This window comes from Selaginella moellendorffii, unplaced genomic scaffold (genome assembly GCF_000143415.4).
Source record: "Selaginella moellendorffii unplaced genomic scaffold, v1.0 SELMOscaffold_75, whole genome shotgun sequence".
Lineage (NCBI taxonomy): Eukaryota > Viridiplantae > Streptophyta > Lycopodiopsida > Selaginellales > Selaginellaceae > Selaginella > Selaginella moellendorffii.
Window position 1 is genome coordinate 387499 of NW_003314336.1, and position 17400 is coordinate 404898.

The 17400-nt window shown below is 56.2% G+C and overlaps 7 protein-coding genes across 10 annotated transcripts; 5 read left to right on the plus strand and 2 right to left on the minus strand.

Annotated features, from left to right (window-relative positions):
- The first annotated feature begins 1 nt into the window (after position 1).
- On the plus strand, positions 2-1356 carry LOC112341082 (psbP domain-containing protein 3, chloroplastic-like). 4 transcript variants are annotated; one of them, XM_024660562.1, is made up of 9 exons: positions 26-102; positions 164-215; positions 268-338; positions 392-445; positions 497-574; positions 631-713; positions 766-960; positions 1020-1064; positions 1122-1356. In XM_024660562.1, exons 1-9 carry the CDS (start codon positions 57-59, stop codon positions 1152-1154), a joined length of 657 nt encoding a protein of 218 aa, XP_024516330.1. In that variant the 5' UTR covers positions 26-56; the 3' UTR covers positions 1155-1356. The 4 variants fall into 4 exon arrangements, with proteins under 4 accessions (XP_024516327.1, XP_024516328.1, XP_024516330.1 ...); XM_024660561.1 differs by having other exon boundaries at positions 41-102; positions 383-445; XM_024660559.1 differs by having other exon boundaries at positions 2-102; positions 164-338; positions 383-445.
- Positions 1210-2001, plus strand: LOC9660402. The gene is made up of 2 exons (XM_002986601.2): positions 1210-1743; positions 1798-2001. Exons 1-2 carry the CDS (start codon positions 1440-1442, stop codon positions 1815-1817), a joined length of 324 nt encoding a protein of 107 aa, XP_002986647.1. The 5' UTR covers positions 1210-1439; the 3' UTR covers positions 1818-2001.
- A 728-nt stretch (positions 2002-2729) lies between these two features.
- On the plus strand, positions 2730-7091 carry LOC9660403 (pentatricopeptide repeat-containing protein At2g39620). Its single transcript, XM_024660540.1, has one exon. The coding sequence runs from the start codon at positions 2730-2732 to the stop codon at positions 6180-6182; it is 3453 nt and encodes a 1150-aa protein (XP_024516308.1). The 3' UTR covers positions 6183-7091.
- Positions 7092-7499: 408 nt separating this feature from the next.
- On the plus strand, positions 7500-10215 carry LOC9660404 (MORC family CW-type zinc finger protein 3). Its single transcript, XM_002986603.2, has 13 exons — positions 7500-7603; positions 7669-7813; positions 7869-8113; positions 8176-8362; positions 8424-8525; positions 8585-8884; positions 8940-9023; positions 9080-9238; positions 9291-9374; positions 9421-9558; positions 9616-9722; positions 9776-9915; positions 9973-10215. The coding sequence occupies exons 1-13, from the start codon at positions 7500-7502 to the stop codon at positions 10062-10064; spliced, it is 1887 nt and encodes a 628-aa protein (XP_002986649.2). The 3' UTR covers positions 10065-10215.
- Positions 10048-13889, minus strand: LOC9660405 (multiple RNA-binding domain-containing protein 1). Its single transcript, XM_002986658.2, has 17 exons — positions 13702-13889; positions 13513-13627; positions 12931-13406; positions 12740-12871; positions 12593-12685; positions 12434-12539; positions 12064-12387; positions 11934-11998; positions 11730-11871; positions 11573-11677; positions 11411-11515; positions 11187-11357; positions 10713-11137; positions 10587-10663; positions 10480-10516; positions 10366-10423; positions 10048-10309 (listed from the first exon to the last, which is right to left on the minus strand). Exons 1-13 carry the CDS (start codon positions 13818-13820, stop codon positions 10898-10900), a joined length of 2193 nt encoding a protein of 730 aa, XP_002986704.1. The 5' UTR covers positions 13821-13889; the 3' UTR covers positions 10048-10309; positions 10366-10423; positions 10480-10516; positions 10587-10663; positions 10713-10897.
- LOC9662550 (mediator of RNA polymerase II transcription subunit 10b) lies at positions 13837-15957 on the plus strand. The gene is made up of 6 exons (XM_024660519.1): positions 13837-14010; positions 14228-14308; positions 14356-14458; positions 14512-14601; positions 14675-15373; positions 15464-15957. Exons 1-5 carry the CDS (start codon positions 13877-13879, stop codon positions 14753-14755), a joined length of 489 nt encoding a protein of 162 aa, XP_024516287.1. The 5' UTR covers positions 13837-13876; the 3' UTR covers positions 14756-15373; positions 15464-15957.
- On the minus strand, positions 14749-17366 carry LOC9660406 (CSC1-like protein ERD4). Its single transcript, XM_002986659.2, has 5 exons — positions 16997-17366; positions 16756-16934; positions 15603-16690; positions 15283-15538; positions 14749-15221 (listed from the first exon to the last, which is right to left on the minus strand). The coding sequence occupies exons 1-5, from the start codon at positions 17271-17273 to the stop codon at positions 14838-14840; spliced, it is 2184 nt and encodes a 727-aa protein (XP_002986705.2). The 5' UTR covers positions 17274-17366; the 3' UTR covers positions 14749-14837.
- Between the last annotated feature and the right edge of the window lie 34 nt (positions 17367-17400).

The window sequence follows — 17400 nt, forward strand, 5'->3', positions numbered from 1 at the left end:
CTCGCCACAGGTTGCAAGAGTAGAATAGATAGGGGCAGCCAGGGAAGTGTGGCGTCATGGCAAGTGTGCATACAAACTGCTATGTTCGTCCAGCAGTTCCAGGTGATTATTTCATTCTGGCAGTAACGATATGTCTCGTTTCTTCACTGCGGCTGCCGTGTAGCCAGTTCAAGTCGACCGCCATTCAATGCTCCTGCTACTGCTGCCTGTCCACCGTAAGGGGTATTGGTGCTCTCTTTGCGACTACTGTTTTTTCGTGCTTTCCAGGCTGAGCAAGAGAAATCTCTTATTGCTGGTGCCTCTGTTGGCGATGCCGGCGACGCCTGTGTTTGCTGCTGGTATTGTACTTGTCAATCGTTCGTTAAACTTTGATGCAAGACAGGAGCCTCAGATGAATATCAAGTATACGAGGAACAAGACAAGTTCTCCCTCACTGTACCCAAAGGTGCTACCTTGTTTTGCAAGTTCTTCTCTAATCGTCTCAGCGTGAATGCAGACTGGATAAAAGGCGAGGGGAAAGTCGGATCCAGAAGAGTGGTGGCATTCCATCCATCCAAGGCTACTTTCCCAAACGGTATAACGACGAGAGTTTTCATCTCTGGATCTCACTCGCTATCGTCGCTCAAGCAGTGAACGTGATCATCACGAACCTGGGTGCCGATTTCACCGGGATCGGCTCACTGGGATCCGTGGACTCGTTCGCCGCGAGCGTGGTGAGTTGACGTGCGCACAGCCAGAGAGAGTTTTTCTTGAGGATTCACGCAGGTTGGCAGCATGGATAGAAGCTACAAGCGGCCGCCTGGAACAGCGGCTCGGCTGGTGAATGCTGTGTCGAGAAACGGCATGTATTATCTCGACTACACCGTCCAGACGCCCGGGGAAGCCCAGCGCCATTTCTTCTCGGTGGCCGGTGTTGGCGAGACACAGTTTTACAAGCAGCTCTACACGGCAACCGGCCAGGTGCTTGTACTGCTTTTGGAAATGCCGAGCTCTCAAACAAACTTTACGTGAGTTTGCAGTACTGGGAGGCTGATGGAGACAGGGACAGGAAAGCATTGCAAGAGGTACAAGTTTCGTCATTTTTTTCGTTGCCGCTTGACTCGTGCTTGTTACTGCTGCAGGCGATAGAGTCATTCCGGATTGTTCACAAGTGATGGTGCTCAAACAGCACCAGTTTCCACGCATCCAGAGTGACGTACGTTGTTTGGTGAGGAAGCTGTTAAATCGTCCCGAGGCCCATTTATGAAGCACAGAAACCATCGCCACCGCCAGGAAGGATGTGCAATCAGCAGGCGCCGGCTGTGCTCTTCGGTTTGTTTCAACACTCAATCAATGGATCCGTGAGTTGTATTTAAACGGAGATAGCTCTAGTCAGTTTCGTTCTAAAGTTTTTCTTCTTGGAGCATTTGGTTTGTAACGCAGCTTGCTCGATCCTCGTCATGGCCAAAGCAGTGGTAGCGATGGCAATGCTGGTGCTGGTGCTCGCGTGTTATGCCGAGGCTGCTTGCAGCAACAATTACATTCAGCTGGCTGGCTGCCTGAATGCGGTGAGCAGCAGCGCTGGCTACCCGGGCAGCTCGTGCTGCACTGCCGTCTCCCACTTCAAGAACGATGTAAACTGCCTGTGCAGCACGCTGGTGGCAGCCAAAAACGCCGGAGTCATCCGTAACATGCCCAACGCTCTCACCGTGCCCAAGCGCTGCGGCTTCAAGAACAACATCCCCAAGAACTTCCGCTGCGCTGGTACGTTTTTCGTCTACTCACTTCGATCATACATACCCGTTTCTTTCTTGGCAGGCTACAAGGTGGGAAGCTAAGCAGCCATACCGGCTGGAAAGCTAAACAGCGTATAGCAAGAGAATAAAGGGACGCGCGTTTCTTGCAAGAACAGGGAACACAAGAGCGAGAGTGTTGCTCTGTTGCATGCGTTTATCTCGACGTGACGAGAGCTATACTGTAATCTAGCTAGACTGGAGTAGCAAAATTCACGGCCTCCTCAAAGCGCACACTGAGCTCCTGGATGGTTTCTTGCATCTTGAGCCGCTTCCTCTCCTGTTCCTCCTCCAACCTCTGTGTCTCCGCGTCGTGTTCGTCCAGATCCCTGATCACCACCTCCAGCGACCGCTTGTTGCTGCTATTGAGATCCAAAGTGGGAGGAGGAGCGAGGGTGGCGGCGGCGGCGGCGGCGGCGGCGGTGGGAGAGCTGCTGCCACTGGCGGTGTCGGGAGGCGGCGGAAGAGCGGGTCTCGGTTGCCTCTTCCCCGCGGCTCTAGCCACAATCTCTCTGTACTGCTCTATCCCAGCCTTGGCTTGGACGATGGACCAGAACACCTCCCTCGCATCAGCAGTTTCCGCGATGCCAGTCGCTTGTTGCAAAGCCTGCTTCATGAAATGCGTCCCCAGGAGCAGCGTCGCCTCCCACATGAAGATCCGCCGCTTCCTCTCCGCCAGAGCCTCGCATGCCTTCCTCACAAACCCCGCGATGCCATCGTCGGCCGAGGCGCGGAAGGCGCGAGACAAAGGATTGCGAGAATCACCCCGTTGAGGTTGCTGCCGCCCGCCCGATTGCTTCTTCTTCTTCTTGCCCTTCTTCTTCTTCCTCTTGCTGTGCTGCTGCTGCTGCTCCTGCTTTTTGCGCGGCGCGGCGGCGCTGGACAGGGCGAGGCGCTCCAGCTCCACCTCGATCATCGCTCAAAAGCCAATAAACCCTAGACCTAAGAAAACCATGAATGCTTGTCAATCGCCTCCCGCGCGATCGCCAGCAGCGGCGATGGATGCACGCGGCGGCGATCCCAGCGGTGGTGGTGCGCAAGCATCGGCCATCGGCATTGAGCAAGGAGAGCGTGGAACGGATGGTCGCGTGCGTGGAGAGGAGCGGCGTTGCGGCGGAGGCGAGCACGTATGCCCGGCTGCTCCAAGCGTGTGCGCGGCTCAAGGCGCTGGCCCAGGGCCAGAGGATTCACGCCCACATCCTCTCCAGCCACAGCTCCTCCGGATCCTCCTCCACTCTCGTGCTCAACCATCTCATCAACATGTATGGCAAATGCGGTCGCGTGGAGGAGGCCAGGGCGGTGTTCGCGTCCATGGAGCACCCCAATCTCGTGTCGTGGAACACCATCATCGCCGCCCACGCCGCCGGCGGTGATGGCCGTGGCGCCCTGGCGGTGTTCCGCGCCATGCAGCTCGAGGCTTCCGTGGTGCCCGACCGGGTGAGCTTCACCAGCGTTGCCAATGCCTGCGGCAGCGCGAGGGAGGCGCGGATCATCCACGCCAGCGTCGCGGCGCGGGGATTCCTCGACGACGTGATCGTTTGCACCGCCGTCATCACCGCCTACTGTCGCTGCAGCAGCCTGGGCGAGGCGCGCGCCACCTTCGACGCCATGGCGCCGCGCGCCAGGAACGTCGTGACGTGGACGGCGCTCATCGCGGGGTATGCCCAGTCCGGGCATCTGGAGGAGGCGCTGGATCTCTTCTGGAGCATGGCGGAGCACGACGGCGGCGGGGGCGAGACGTGGAGCGTGGCTCCCAACGCCGTCACCATTGTCACCGTCGTCAACCTGTGCGCCGAGTTTGCGGCGCTGGAGCAAGGCAAAGCCATCCACGATCGCTGCATCCACGCCGCCGCCATCCGCGACGATCCGTCCGTCACGGCCGCTCTCGTCAACATGTATGGGAGGTGCCAGCGCCTGGACGAGGCGTTTGCGGTGTTTGACGCAGTCCAGTCTCCCACTGCCTTGGCGTGGAACGCGATCATCTGTGCCTGCGCCCGCAATGGTCGAAGCGATCGGGGCCTGGAGCTCTTCCACAGGATGATGGCAGCACTGGACGCCCCGGAGCGAGAGGTTGGCGTCGCCACCTTGTGCGCGGCGCTGGTAGCGTGCGGCGAGTCGGGACTGCTGGATCAGGGGCGATCGGTCCACGACTTGATCCGCCGCCGCGCCGCCGCTGGGACGGAGCCCAGCGTCCAGATCGGCACGTCGCTCATCACCATGTACGCCAAGTGCGGCAGCATCGAGGACGCGCGCCTCGTCTTCGACTCCATGGCGGAGAGGAACGAGGTGTCGTGGAACGCAATGCTGTCCGGCTACTCGCAGCACGGCCACGGCGCGCAGCTGCTGCACCTCTTCCGCGCCATGCTGCAGGGCGGCGTGCAGCCCAACGCGGTGACGCTCCTGCCGGTTGTGAACGCGTGCAGCAGCCTGGCGCAGCTGCGGCAGGCTGACGAGTGGTGCACCACGCCGCCGCTGGCCGCCGCTTGCGACGCCATGCTGTGCAACGCGCTCGTCTACATGTATGGCAAGCTCGGCAGCGTGGAGGACGCCTGGAGCATGTTCCACAGGTGTAGCATCCGCAATGCGGTCACTTGGAACGGTCTCATCACTGCGTATGCCCGTCGCTGCAGCCAAGGCCAAGGAGGAGGAGGAGGATTTGAAGCGGAGGAGGCGATGGCGGGCTTGCAGCTTCTGCGGCAAATGCATCTAGAAGGCGTGCCGCCGGACCGAGTCACCTTCATATCCCTGTGTGGCCTCTACAACAAGCTTACGCTGCTCGGCTCCCCCGGCATGGCGTCCGAGCAGCCACAGCAGCCAGCGGGAGTGTCCTCGGTCCTGACGGTGGCGGCGAAGGAGATGGTGGCGCAGATCCTGGACACGGGGCTGGAGTGGGATGCCGCGATTGGGACGGGGCTCATCAGCCTGCTGGGTAAATGCGGGGACGTGGATGGCGCGGCGGGGATGTTTGCCAAGATGGCGGCGGTGCGGGGTGGCGGTGGCGACGTCGTGCCGTGGAACGCGATGATGGGAGCGTGCGTTCTCAACGCGCAGCCGTGGCGGGCGCTGCATCTCTACAAGGTCATGCAGCTGCATGGCGTCAAGCCGGACGCGACGTCGGCGGTGTGCCTGCTGTCGGATGCGTGCCTGGCGGCGTCGCGCGGTATCGGGGAGTGGCTCGAGTCCGGCCTGTCCGGGAGTGGCGTGGAGGAGGAGGTGGCGGTGAGGAACGCGTGCATCAACATGCATGCCAAGCGTGGCGACGTCGATCGCGCCGCCGCCATCTTCGCCTCCATGGTGGCGGCGCGGGACGTGATCTCCTGGAACGTGATGATGGCTGGCTACGCCAACGCCGGCAGGGGGGACGAGGCGGTGGTTCTCCTCCGGCAAATGGAGCAGCACGGCTTCCACCCCGACAGGGTCACCTACGTCAACTTCCTCAACGCCTGCGACAAGGCGGAGATGGTGGAGCACGGCCGGAGCATCCACGGCAGGATTGTCCTCCAGTCACGCGACACGCCGGCGCTCTCCCTGCGCACCAACGCCGTGGTCGGCTGCTCGCTGTGCAGCATGTACGCCCGCTGCGGCAGCATCGACGAGGCGGCGGCGGTGTTTGCCGGCATGGAGCAGCGCAACGTCGTGTCGTGGAACGCCATGATCGGGGCGTACGCGCAGCACGGCCGCGCGCGCCTGGCGCTGGCGGTGTTTGGCGGCATGCAGCAGCACGGCGTCAAGCCCGACGCCATCACCCTCATCAGCGTGCTGGACGCGTGCGCCGGCGCGGGTGACGCGCGGCGCGGGAGTCAGGTCCACGGCTGGAGCCTCCAGCTCCAGCTGCGCTCGGCGGCGCTGGACAACGCGGCCGTCAACATGTATGCCAAGAGCGGCAGGGTGGCGGCGGCGCGCGAGGTGTTTGAAGCCATGGACGCGCAGCGGCGGACGATCATGTCATGGAGCGCAATGGTGGCGGCTTACGCCGGGGTCGGGCACGCCGAGGAGGCGTTCCGGCTGTTCCACGCGATGCAGCGCGAGGGCGTCCGCCCGAATCACGTCACCTTGATCAGCATCCTCGGGGCGTGCAGCCACGCCGGGATGCTCCAAGCCGGCTGCTCGTGCTTCGCGTCCATGGCGGCGGACTACGGCGTGTGGCCGCGGGAGGAGCACACGGGGTGCGTGGTCGACATGCTGGGCAGGGCGGGATGGGTGGAACAAGCGCACCGCCTGGTGCAGCGCAGTGGTGCCGGCGGCGGCGGCGACGCGCAGGCGTGGATGGCAGTGCTGGGCGCGTGCAGCCAGCAGGGCGACACGCTGCGCGGTACCTGCGTGGCATCGAGCTTGATTTCCCGCCACCCCCAGGCCGCGGCTGCCGCCTACGTTGCGCTCTCCAATTCCAAGCTTGCTGCTCCGAGCTAAGGGATTGGCCAGCCATGAACTCTTCAGAGTGACTACCGGAGAGAGAGGAGGGAGGACACTCCTCTTACTTGCGCGATCTTCCCATGCGAGCATGTACGAAGAGTATATGGATTGCAAGACGTGCAACTCAACGTGTTCCAGCTTAGTTCCAAGGCTGAGGACCAAAATATAAGAGTGTGGAAACTACAACCAGACAGTCATGGACAGGAAAGCTGCTGCGGTGAAGCTGAATCCGTTGTTGGTTTACTTGCTAAAGGAGTTTGGGAAGGTCGTGCTGCTCGACGGGAAAGGAAAGATCCAGGGCTTGAGCGGTCTGGAGGTGAGTTTTTGGTGGTGACAAGAGAGATGACGGAGAGTGTTTCAACATGCCAACTCTGGAGATGGCTTAGCTTGGATCTGATTCCTTCGATCAAGTCTGCGCTCTTCCAACAAAGTCCATGCAAAAAATGGCAGACCATTCGCTCCTTCACTGCTCGGCGGACAAAGGAGAACAAGGATCAAGCGTCCAAATTCAATCACGTTGTACAGTAATTGCTAATCGTTGCGGTCAATGTAAAGAGTTCAACAAAAACCACTGGAGATTTATAAAGTTCTTTCGAACTCCCAGCTCCTAGTACTAATTCCTCAGCACCCTGTCAAGACCTACAAGAAAGATGGGAGCCGTAACTTACAGCTGATCATGTTCTCAGGAGTCGATGGAAGCAGAGAGTTGGGCGTTCCAAAAAGCTCCTTTTAGCGATAAAAAGGACCTGCACATTTTAATTCTTTTTCCTGGAGGAGGATTGGATCAGAGATGGGCGGCTATATCAATTCTGGTAAGGCGCTCTGTGATCATAATCAGACATATCGATGCTGTAGTTCATGGTTGATGAAATGCTGACTTTAAACTCGCTGTGGAATATGATGAAAGTGTTTTTTTGGCCTCCACAAAACTAGAAAATCAATTACAAAATAGTTTTCTTAAATTAAATATAAACTTGTGTTTTCTTAGGTGTTGAAGACTGAAAATGAGAACAAGAAAGATTTTACGTCTTTTCAGAAGCATTGTCTAAGATCTCGACTGCCATCTCCAGTTGCTCAAACTCGCGACCCAGCTTGGGATGGGTGGAGTAAGCGCTGGCGGTGGCATAGGCGGCGGCGACGCGCAGGCTTGCATGGCGCTGCTGGGGGCGTGCAGCCAGCAGGGCGACACGCTGCGCGGTACCTGCGCGGCGTCTAGGCTGATTTCCCGCCATCCCCTTCGAATTCCAACCTTGTTGCTCCGAGCTAGGGTTTATTTAGGGTTGGTTGGCCGGGTTTGAATGAGCGCCGAGCGCCATGGTCCTCCCGCCGCGCACCTCCAAGGCATGGAACGGCAGGCTTTTCAACGTCGACGCCAAGCACATCTGCGCGGTGTGCTCCTCGAATGCGCCATTGGAGCTGTGCGTAAGCTTTGGTTTTGCTCGCTTCTCATTCGTCTTCCCGCCTTTTTCCCTCGCTCGATCAGGCCCAAGCGCCTCGACATCGTTTCTTTCAATGCAGCTCGCGCGTTCGATTGGAAGCCTCTTCCGCTGTTCCAGATCATGGCCCGTGGCGAGAGTGACTACCGGGAGTGGGATAAGCTGCTCACCTTTCTCGTCGATCACTCCCGGGTAAGAGATGTCTTTCTCTGTCTCTGTCACACGCACTATACACGCACTCGACCAGGTTGCGGTCATCAATGTCGGAGACGTCCAGCTGCTGTTGAAGCCACCGGGGGAGGAGAACGAGGCCACCAAGAAGATAATGAAGCTTGTGGACGTTGCCTACCGCGCCAGGCCCGGGCCAGTCAAGAGACCGATCGCGCAAATGCACCCGGAGTACCTCACCACGCTCAGCCAGACGCATTCGAGTTGGCTCTTTGGTGCAGTCGCCGAGCTCATTGACAACGCCTGCGATGCGGGAGCCAAGCGGTGAGCTATCGTTAACTTTTCTCGTGCATGGAACTGATAGCCACTCTCTTTCTCACGTCCAGTCTTGAGATTTCGATTCAGAAGGGAACGTTGAAAAGCCCCGAGGTATCAGAAGTGCCGATGCTTTGTTTCCTGGACGATGGCCTTGGGATGACTCACAAAGACATTGTGAAGATGGTGTCTTTTGGCCACAAGAAACCGGAACAAGACGATCCAGAGCAAATCGGGAGGTTTGGAGTTGGCTTCAAGGTTCTTATTTCTTTTCCTTTTCTCAATCTCTTGTTTACTGGTTTCTTTGTTTGTAAATCAGACAGGGGTGATGCGTCTCGGTAGAGGTGCCCTTGTCCTCACGCAAAGCAAGGAGACGAGGTCAATGGCACTGCTCTCAACTGGCTATAACGAAGGCAAAGATGTACCGCCTTGCTCGTGTTCTCGTGTCTCTAAGGTACTAAAAGTTTGGCAACAATGCAGGTCCTCGAGGTGCCGATTGTCACGTATACCAGACGGGCGGGCAGAATGGATATCGACACCGGTTTGCAGACGCTGGAAGACTCACAAAAGCATCGAGACGTGATATGCACATACGGACCTTTTGACGAGTATGGAATTGGTGCTGAGTTTCAAAGGCTCGAAGGCGGAACGGGGACTATCATTTACGTTTTCGATCTCGAGAAATGGGGCTCGTCTTTCTCCTTGGACTGGAACGAAAGTGATGACATCATGATAAGGTCTAGGCGTGTGCGGAGTCGACCTGGACAAACAAGCCCCGAGGTAGGATATATTCCATCTCTCGTACGCCGTCTTCCAAAACCAGTGTCTATGACAGGTCCCGCTCGACTATTCGCTTCGAGCATATGTGGAAGTCATGTTTTTGGAGCCACGCATGATTGTTTCGATCCAAGGGAAGAAGGTCTGAGGATCCAGTTTGAGTGGTTCTTTGATGGACTTGCCTGTTTTGTTCTGCAGGTGACAACAAAATGTCTCGCCAAGACGCTAAACAGCACCTGGGTGACCAGAGCTACTCTCATGGGGAAACCAGTCCAGTTGACTCTGGGCGTAATGGAGCTAGAGCGGAAGCGCGGAAACTGTGGCATTTTCCTCTACTGGCACGGCAGACTTGTCGAGGTATGTTCTACTTGTTGGCTCTCTCACCGTCGTCGTGCATCTCTTCGAACAGTCCTACAAAAGGGTTGGAAATATGGTGCACAGTGCTGAATGGGGACGAGGAGTGATTGGTGTCGTGGAAACGACCAAACTGATGGTACAACTTTGCATATAGAGTTGAAACGATAATGTCGGCCATGCAGGAGTTTGACAGAGGCAGAGTAGGCGTGTTGAATAGCAAGCAGGGCTTTGAGGACTGTGAGATGTATGCTGCTCTGGAGAAATGGCTCGGGGAGGAAGCTGACAAGTACTGGGAAACTCGCGTGGAGAAGTTAACCACGGTAAGCACTGCTAGTTTCTACGAGGAGTATCACTAAGTTTCTATCCTTTTGTTGAAGGAGGAGAAGGAGGGGCTTGCCCCCGACAAAAGCTGGGTGCAGTGCTCCAAATGCCTCAAGTGGAGGGTGATGGATCCGGAATGGCATGGAGAGTTGCCAGACCATTGGTTTGTTGTTTTCTTTTCTTTCCACATCCGGCGATTTCTCACTGGCTTTCCAGGTTCTGCTACATGGCACCTTACAAAGGCTCTTGCAACACCCCTGAGGAAAATGTGGAAGACGGTGTGGTGACTACCAAAACCTCTCGCGGCACAGCTGTTCGGAAGAACACACGCGGCAAGGAAGGATCGGACATCACAGGTGGGGTGATCAGACCATTTCTCATCGTGTTTTTTTATTGACTTTGCTCTGTAGTAGATTCCAGCAAGCCTCTGTCCAGGCTGACATCCAAAACTACAACTAACTCTCCCAAAGTGAAGCGCACGAGCAAGAGAACCAAGAAGGAATGAATCGTCTTTGATCATACATAGCTCACCTAGCTTGCGATGCTACTACTACCTCGGGACACAGTTTTGGCTGCCAATGCTTGATTAGGAAGGACTGGAAGGAGATAGTTACCAAACGGCGAGTCGAAGCTTTTGAAACTTCCAGTGGCTCCAACCGACTGTGCACGAACCAAAGCCGCTCTCTTCGCTTGCTGGATCCTCAGCTCGTCCCCGTGCTTTACGAGAGTCGGAGCAGCGGGTCGCATCCCCTGAATCACCACACACAATAAATACTTCCATCTTCCACCGAGCAAGTTTTACGTGCCTGTGCTTGGCGTCCAAGAGGCCGCGCGTCTTGAGGCGCTGCAGGATTGAGAGGCGGCCTGCCAATACAGGAGCCAAAGTGTGAGTCGCAAAAGGAGGCGAAGAAATTCATTACCTTCCATGCTTTGGTGTGTGCTGCTGCTCTTCATTTCCTGCGAAACAATCCAAAGTTGACAGTGGTTTGATCCGAGAGAAACTCTAGCGCAATGGCGCTGAGATTACCTTTGCTGTTGCTTCTCTTGAGAGGGAGAGGGGGTGTAGCGGACGCCGCCTCGCGCTCGCGCTTGGCGCTATTCAGCCTGAGAAAGGAAGACCATGAGAAAGCGGTAGAGGGAGAGAGAGAATTACTGTACGAGGAAGCTTTGACCAGGCGGCGCCGTGATGGTGCTGGCTGATGGTGTTCCACTGCTGGATCCGCCGCTCCTCCCGCCGCCACCACCACCGCCGTCGCCGCTGTCCCTGGCGGCGATGACGAAGACGACGAAGCCATCTCTCTCTCTTGCTGTATTCTACTCTACCTAGGTCACGACTCTTTAGGATAGCTTTCTTCTCTTGTTGGGCTTGGAGGGCGCCACTTGCGATGCTGCCTTGATCCTCAACTCGTCGAGCGTCTCTCCTTCGCGCGCCCACTCGAGAACCAAATGCCGCCCATACAAATGGCTGCTCCCAAGCGCCTCAAACGCGTTCTGGGCCTCCTGCTTTGTCACAAACTCCACAAACGCAAAGCCGCGATGGTTGCCATCGAACTTCTTGGGCAGCTTCACCTTCTTCACCTGGAGCGAAAGGCTCGAAACGTTTTTCCAAACTCGCTAAACCTCGTACCTGTCCGAAAGGAGAGAAGAGCTGCTTCAAGTCTTTCCGGGTTGCCTCGAATGCCACGTTCCGCACGATGAGCTTGGAAGAGCTTCCTTTTGCATCGACTTTGCTTGGTTTCTCGTCGTCGCCAGCGCGACTTGGTTGCAAAACGAGAGCATGACCGTCAAGAACAGACCCCTGCGCTTGGACGATCGATTATCCCCGGTGTGACAGCAAAACCTCTCTCTCACCTGCATTTCCTTGCAGACGCGCTCGGCCGTGTCAGCCGAGTCGAACTCCACGAAGCCAAAACCCATTGACAAGGATGCTCCAGTTTTGGATGGCTTTCTTTTCACCTGCAAGTTCCACAAACCATTTTAGCAACAGTCTAGAAAGGAAAAGCAAACACGCACCGTTGCTGTCCGCAAGGAACCGGCTTTTACTCGGCCTTCGAAGTGCTTCCTTAGGCTCGCGTCAGTGGTCTTGAAGTTCAAATTCTTCACAAATACAGTGCTTGACTGCCAAGGCCGAATTTCGATGAGCTTCATACAAAAGAGTTTAGTAGCGTACCCTCGTTGAAGCGGCCCCTTCGTCATTTGCTACAAGCTGGTCCTTCATCGAAGTTCCCTCAAGCTTTGCGGGTACAACGCCACCATCTTTCTTTTCGGAAAGAAGATCTTGTGGTGCCCATTCCAGATACAATGGGACGTGCCTGCAAGAGTATATATATATCCGAGATTAGACCGTTTCTTCAGCCAGCCGTTACAACTTTACTTGAATTTCCGGTATGCTAGAGATTCGAAGGCTTTGCGTGCCTCAGAGGACTCCAGAAACTCCACCTTGTATCAAGCGAACAGATAAACCGATCAGGAGGGAGGCACCAAGACGAAGAAAACTCACATACGATAGCAACGGTTTTCGTCGGTGGAAGCACGAGCCGTCCAAGACTTCCATACGGGCAAAACACGCCGAAGAGGTCCACTTCCGTTGTGCTGAAGGGAAGATTCTTGACGAGGATGACGCGAGAGCTTCTAGTTACTCCAGAGGTTTTACTAGCGCTGATCTTCTCCAACAGTTCCACATTTACGCCTTGCTGAGCTAATGACCGCTTCGTCTCCGAAAGGACGTGCGTTTCTCCCAGAGCAAGACGTACTGCAACGTCCTCGGCTTCTGGATCCAGAAATTCACGTCTGGAGATCCCATATTGCCTGGCCACGTTTTCTGCCACCTGCGTCAGAGCAAATTGTAAGAAGTGGCAAGTCAACTCTACACACCGTATCTGGCCGCATGTACAGAGGATTCCATGCTTGCGTATTACCGCTCGACTCCTTTTTCTTGCGCTCCACCTCCCTCTCTTGTTTCAGGTTCATGGGGCGATCTCTAGAATCCCGGAGATGAGAAGTCAAGCATAGACATGAAACGCAAGAACTCACAGTTTCTGTTTGACTTGTGAAGTTTGCTGCTTCGCAGGTAGAACATGCAAAAGTCTTCCTTGAAAGATAGAATTGTCGAGCTCCGTCATCGCCCTGGATAAAGACGAGAAGTTAGCCCTTCAAAGAATTCAGCACCTGAGAAAATACCTCGTTGCTTCTTCCGGTAGCGTGAAGCCAACATACCCGTAGCCCTTCGAGCGGTTCGTCTCCTTGTCACAAATCAAATGAACTTGGACAACTTCCCCGTACTGGCCGAACAAGGAAGCCAGTTCCTCTTCACTTGTGAAAAGAAAAACACGAGAATGAGGCTCCCAGTTTACGTCCTTTGAAGAACTTACCTCGTGGTGTATGCAAGGTTCCGCACGAAAAGCCTCCCAGTATCTGTCTCCGCTACATCCTGAGCAGCTTCTTCATTCCCGGGACGATCGCCAGTATCAGCTTGCTGTTGCGGCTTGGCTCCTCCTTCCGTTTCCTTCTCGTCGTCACTATCGTCACTCCACTGCTGCCGGACCTTGCTCTTGAGGTAGTACAAGTCGGAGACTGGTCCCGCATCGTCGCTCGCCTTGCTGCTTGGCTGTTGAGTTGTAAGTTTAGCGTCGTCGTTCGCCCAGACCTTCGTCTTTGTACGCGGTTGCATCACGCTGAGAAACTCGTCAAGCCCAGGATCTTGCTCTTGATCGCGGTCCACCGAGACGGTTTTCTTCGGCTTGAGCTGGGCCTTCTCCTCTGGAGCATGCGTCTTCTCGTACGCAGAGCTTCCTTTGGAGTGACGGCTCCATGGCCGCACGGCTGCGTCTCCAACGGAGCGTGCCACCTGACAAGATCACGAGAATGTGAGTAGCGCCGAGGTTGCGAGAAAGAAAAATCTAGACGCTCCGAGACTGCGAGATTGCGAGAACAAAAATTCTATGATGGTCTACCTCGCAAACCAGGCGGGAGGTGTCGAGGAATGACCTGTTGAAATAGGCGACTGCCGATTCGGCTTCCTCCTGGCTGTAGAATCCCACGAATCCAAACCTCCGAGACTTGCCATCTCTGCGCGAGTGGAGCAAGGAATCAATGTCGCAATCTCGTCTCCATCCATGGATGAAAAGCAAGCTCTCTCTCACCTGGTTCGCATCACCTTGGCATCGGTCACCTGTCCCTTGGCGCCGAAATGCTCCCTGAGCTTGTCATCGGTGACATAGGTGGGCAGATTCTTGACGCACACGCGCGACGACGACCCCATAGCCCAAGCGCGCTCAAAGCCGGCTCAAAGCCCGCTCAAAGCCCTAACCCTAGGCGATGGAGAGTAACAGCAAAATGGCGCTGGCGGGGATGGAGGAGAGCTTGCACAGCGCGCTCGCCACACTTCATCAGCTCCACTGCTCCGTCTCCTCTTTCACGCTTCCATCGCAGCTGCTCGTCCTGGAGCGCCTGTAAGCAAGAATTCCTCCCTGGAGCTCAAAAACAATCTTTCCCCCTTCTTGTGAGCGTTAAAGCTGGAATCTCTCTCAAAATCAATCCTTCTCCCTCTCCTTCTCAGCGTTAGAGCTAGAGCTGGAATCTCCCTCAAAATCAATCCTTCTCCCTCTCCTCAGCGCTGGAGCTGGAGTCTCTCTCACACGTTTGATTTAATGTTTTACATGGAACCAGGAATGAGCTTGTCAAGGATCTCAACTTGATGCAATCCTCCTCCAACCAGTGCAACCTTGAGATCCCCGTGGAGGTGATAAGGTAATCGATCCATCCCAGGGATCCGATTGAGCAACCTGTTTTGCCAGATTCATTGACGAAGGCAAGAATCCCGACGAATTCACCAAGGATCTTCTTAACCATTGCATTCAGCGAAACCAGGCAACCAAAGGCAAAGTCGACGCCTTCAAGGCGAGTTCTTCCTGGGACCTCTCTTTGCTCTCTTGTCTCAAATCTCTTTGCAGGCACTTCGAAAGCACATCCTGGAGGAGGTGGAGGAGGCCTTCCCCGAGGAGACTGAAACATACCGAATGTTACGTACAGCATCGGCTCTGGTCAGTCAGTCTCAAACTTAGCAAAAAGAAAAAAACAATTCTTTTAGTTCTACTTACACGCGCGCGTGCGCAGGAATCTCGAAGAAGTGCTGCGCAGCCAATCCCCGGACTGTCCAACGGAGATGCAAGAGTCAAGCCCGAGCACACTGGCTGAAAGGCGGAGCTTATCATACACAATAACACAAATTTACACAAAACAAGTAAGTAGGCACAGGCAGGAATCCATCGATCATCGATCAAACAGGCGGCGCTGCGATCCCCGCCGACGTCACCGCAGATCGAGCGTCTTCAAATTTGTCCCGCTCGTGCTCTTCGTCGAGATAACTCGGCGTGTAGGCAGTGACGATGCTCGAGACGGTGGGGATGTGCTCCTTGGTGAGACCGGTCACCTCCAGCGGTGGATTCTTGAAGGTGGGATAGTAGATCTTGTTGGTGATGAGAGCGAAGAGCAGTGTGGCGATGGGCAGCGGCACCAAGATGGGACTGAACACAAACTTCTTGATGGAGAAGTAGCCGAGCATTGCAAGCTGCGAGACGAGAAGAGCTGCAATAATTCTAGTGTGGATGTGAGGCCACATTCGACCGTAGCTCTCATAAGCCGGCACCACCACCTTCAACGCCTGGAGAAAGAGATCTTAGCACAAAAGTTGGAAGAAACAGCAAAGGGAAGAGAGCTCCAACCTCGTGCCGAGCGATGATCCACGCGAAGGCAAAGTAGACAAGCGCAAAAGGAAGAACCATGGGTGCGATCACAGCATAGCAGAGTGCGATGGTGAGTATGAGCATGTCTCCGGGAACTCTGGTGGCATAGCTAAAATCTTTGGGTGCCCATGCAGCTCTGATATCCTCTTTCGTCTTGCAGAGGTACTTCTTCTTGATGCGAAACATGATCAGCGGCACCAGCCTCGAGAGCTGCAAGCCATAGCCAACGAAGAACCTGTGCAAAAATGAAGAAAACTAGCTAAGTTTCCAGAAAGAACTCTTGCGCTACTGACACTTACCTGAGGGCGATGAAGGTGATGAAGAAGGATGCCGCGGGTGGAATGGCCGCGCCCAGCAGTGACACGGTCGAGTTGGGCTCCTTCTGGATCTTCTTGACCGTGTCAAACAGCGAGCTGGTGATGGTGATGCCCAAGAACACGTTGAAGACGTTGAAGTAGAAGTACTTCCCGGCGGCGGCGCGCTCGACATGGCTCTGCGACACAATCCCCTCCATCCGCGACAGGAAGAGCAGCAGCGTCGGCAAGAGCGCCAAGAACACGATGAGCGCCAGCTGCGGCAAGTAGGCCTGGAGCACGGTGCTCAACACCTTGATCTTCTCGATGTTCTTCACAAACGGCACTAGCTTCTCGAGCTTGTCCAGCGTCGAGAAGGCGGACACGAAACCAATGGGTATCATGAAGAAGAGGATGGTGAGCGCCACCAGCGTGTAGACGATCGCTTGCCGGATGTAACGCTGGTACCAGGGGATATTCACATTCCCCCAGATCATCTGGCGTGGCTCCGGCGCCGGGCTCGTCACCCATCGCCCGGCCGAGGAGGCCGAGTAGACGCACTGCCCGCAAGCCGCCGCCGCCGCCGGATTGTTGAAAACCAGGATCGCCGCTCTCCCCGGCGGCGCCGCCGCCGCCGCGGTTTTACTGCTCTTGTGCCGTTCGCTCGCCTCCCGGAGCTTCTCCTTGTAGAAATCCACGGAGTCGACGCTGGGACCGAGCAATCCGAGCGTCCCAGTCTTGTGATGCGGGCGATTGCTGCTCGTCACCCCGGCCTGCGCGCGATCCAGCTTCGCCTTGGTGGATTCCATCGCCTTCCACGTCTTGGACGCGCCGCCGAGATCGCCCACCGGGATGCATCGCTCGTAGGAGTCGGGGTGGATGCGGCGGAAGAAGGCGTCGATCTGGGCGGTGTCGCGGTGGGAGCGGGGAATGTCGCGCACCAGCGCCGCGAATTGCTCGGGCCTGGCGCCCGAGGAGAGCACGGACTTGCGGAGCTTGGAGATTCGGCGGTACTTTGTCCACAGCACGATGTAGACCGCCGCCGAGAGCCAGTAGGCGCCGATGGCGAAGAGCCAGATCTTGGCGTTCCGCTCCTGCGCCGCCAATGCATCAGGGTGAGTGGTGGCCAAGACGATCGAGACGATTGATTTCCACTCACCGGTATGTTTCCCATGGCCAGCTTGTTCAGGCCAGAGAATGTAGCATCGGTGGAGTTCGTGGCGGTGGTGGAGCCGCCGGTGCTTGGCCTCGCTTTTCTCGCGTAGTCGTCACTCAGTGCTGCCACCGTGACGAGTACGGGAAGGCAAAACAGCGCCGCTATGCTCAGGATCTTGAGCGCTGCACAGCCATGGATCGATGGATTTGCCTCGGGAGGGAAATTCTTGCGCAAACGCTCTTACCGGCATCCAGGAGGTGAATGTAGATGGCGGCGTCCAGGCCCGCGAAGCTCACAATCTCCGACTCGGTGACTCGCCAGGCCTCGCTCAGCCATTGGAAGGGCGTGCGCAGGCGCGCAACCTCGGGATTTCCCTTGCCTTCCTCCTCGCGGATGAGCACGGCGGGGTAGTAGACTGGGTAATTCTTGGGCCGCCGCGCGAGCAAGACGTAGAGGAGCGACAGAAAGAGGAAGATTAGCAGCGAGGTGACCAGCGATGTGATGAACGCCGTGGTGTCCATCGATCTTGGAGGAGAGAGAGAGAGGGAGAGAGCTTCCTCCTCCCGCGAGCGGGTACTTTACCTTGCTATAATAAAGAAAGCCCTCTTCCTTCCCTCCTGGATTTCTTCCAAGTGCCAAACTTATAGA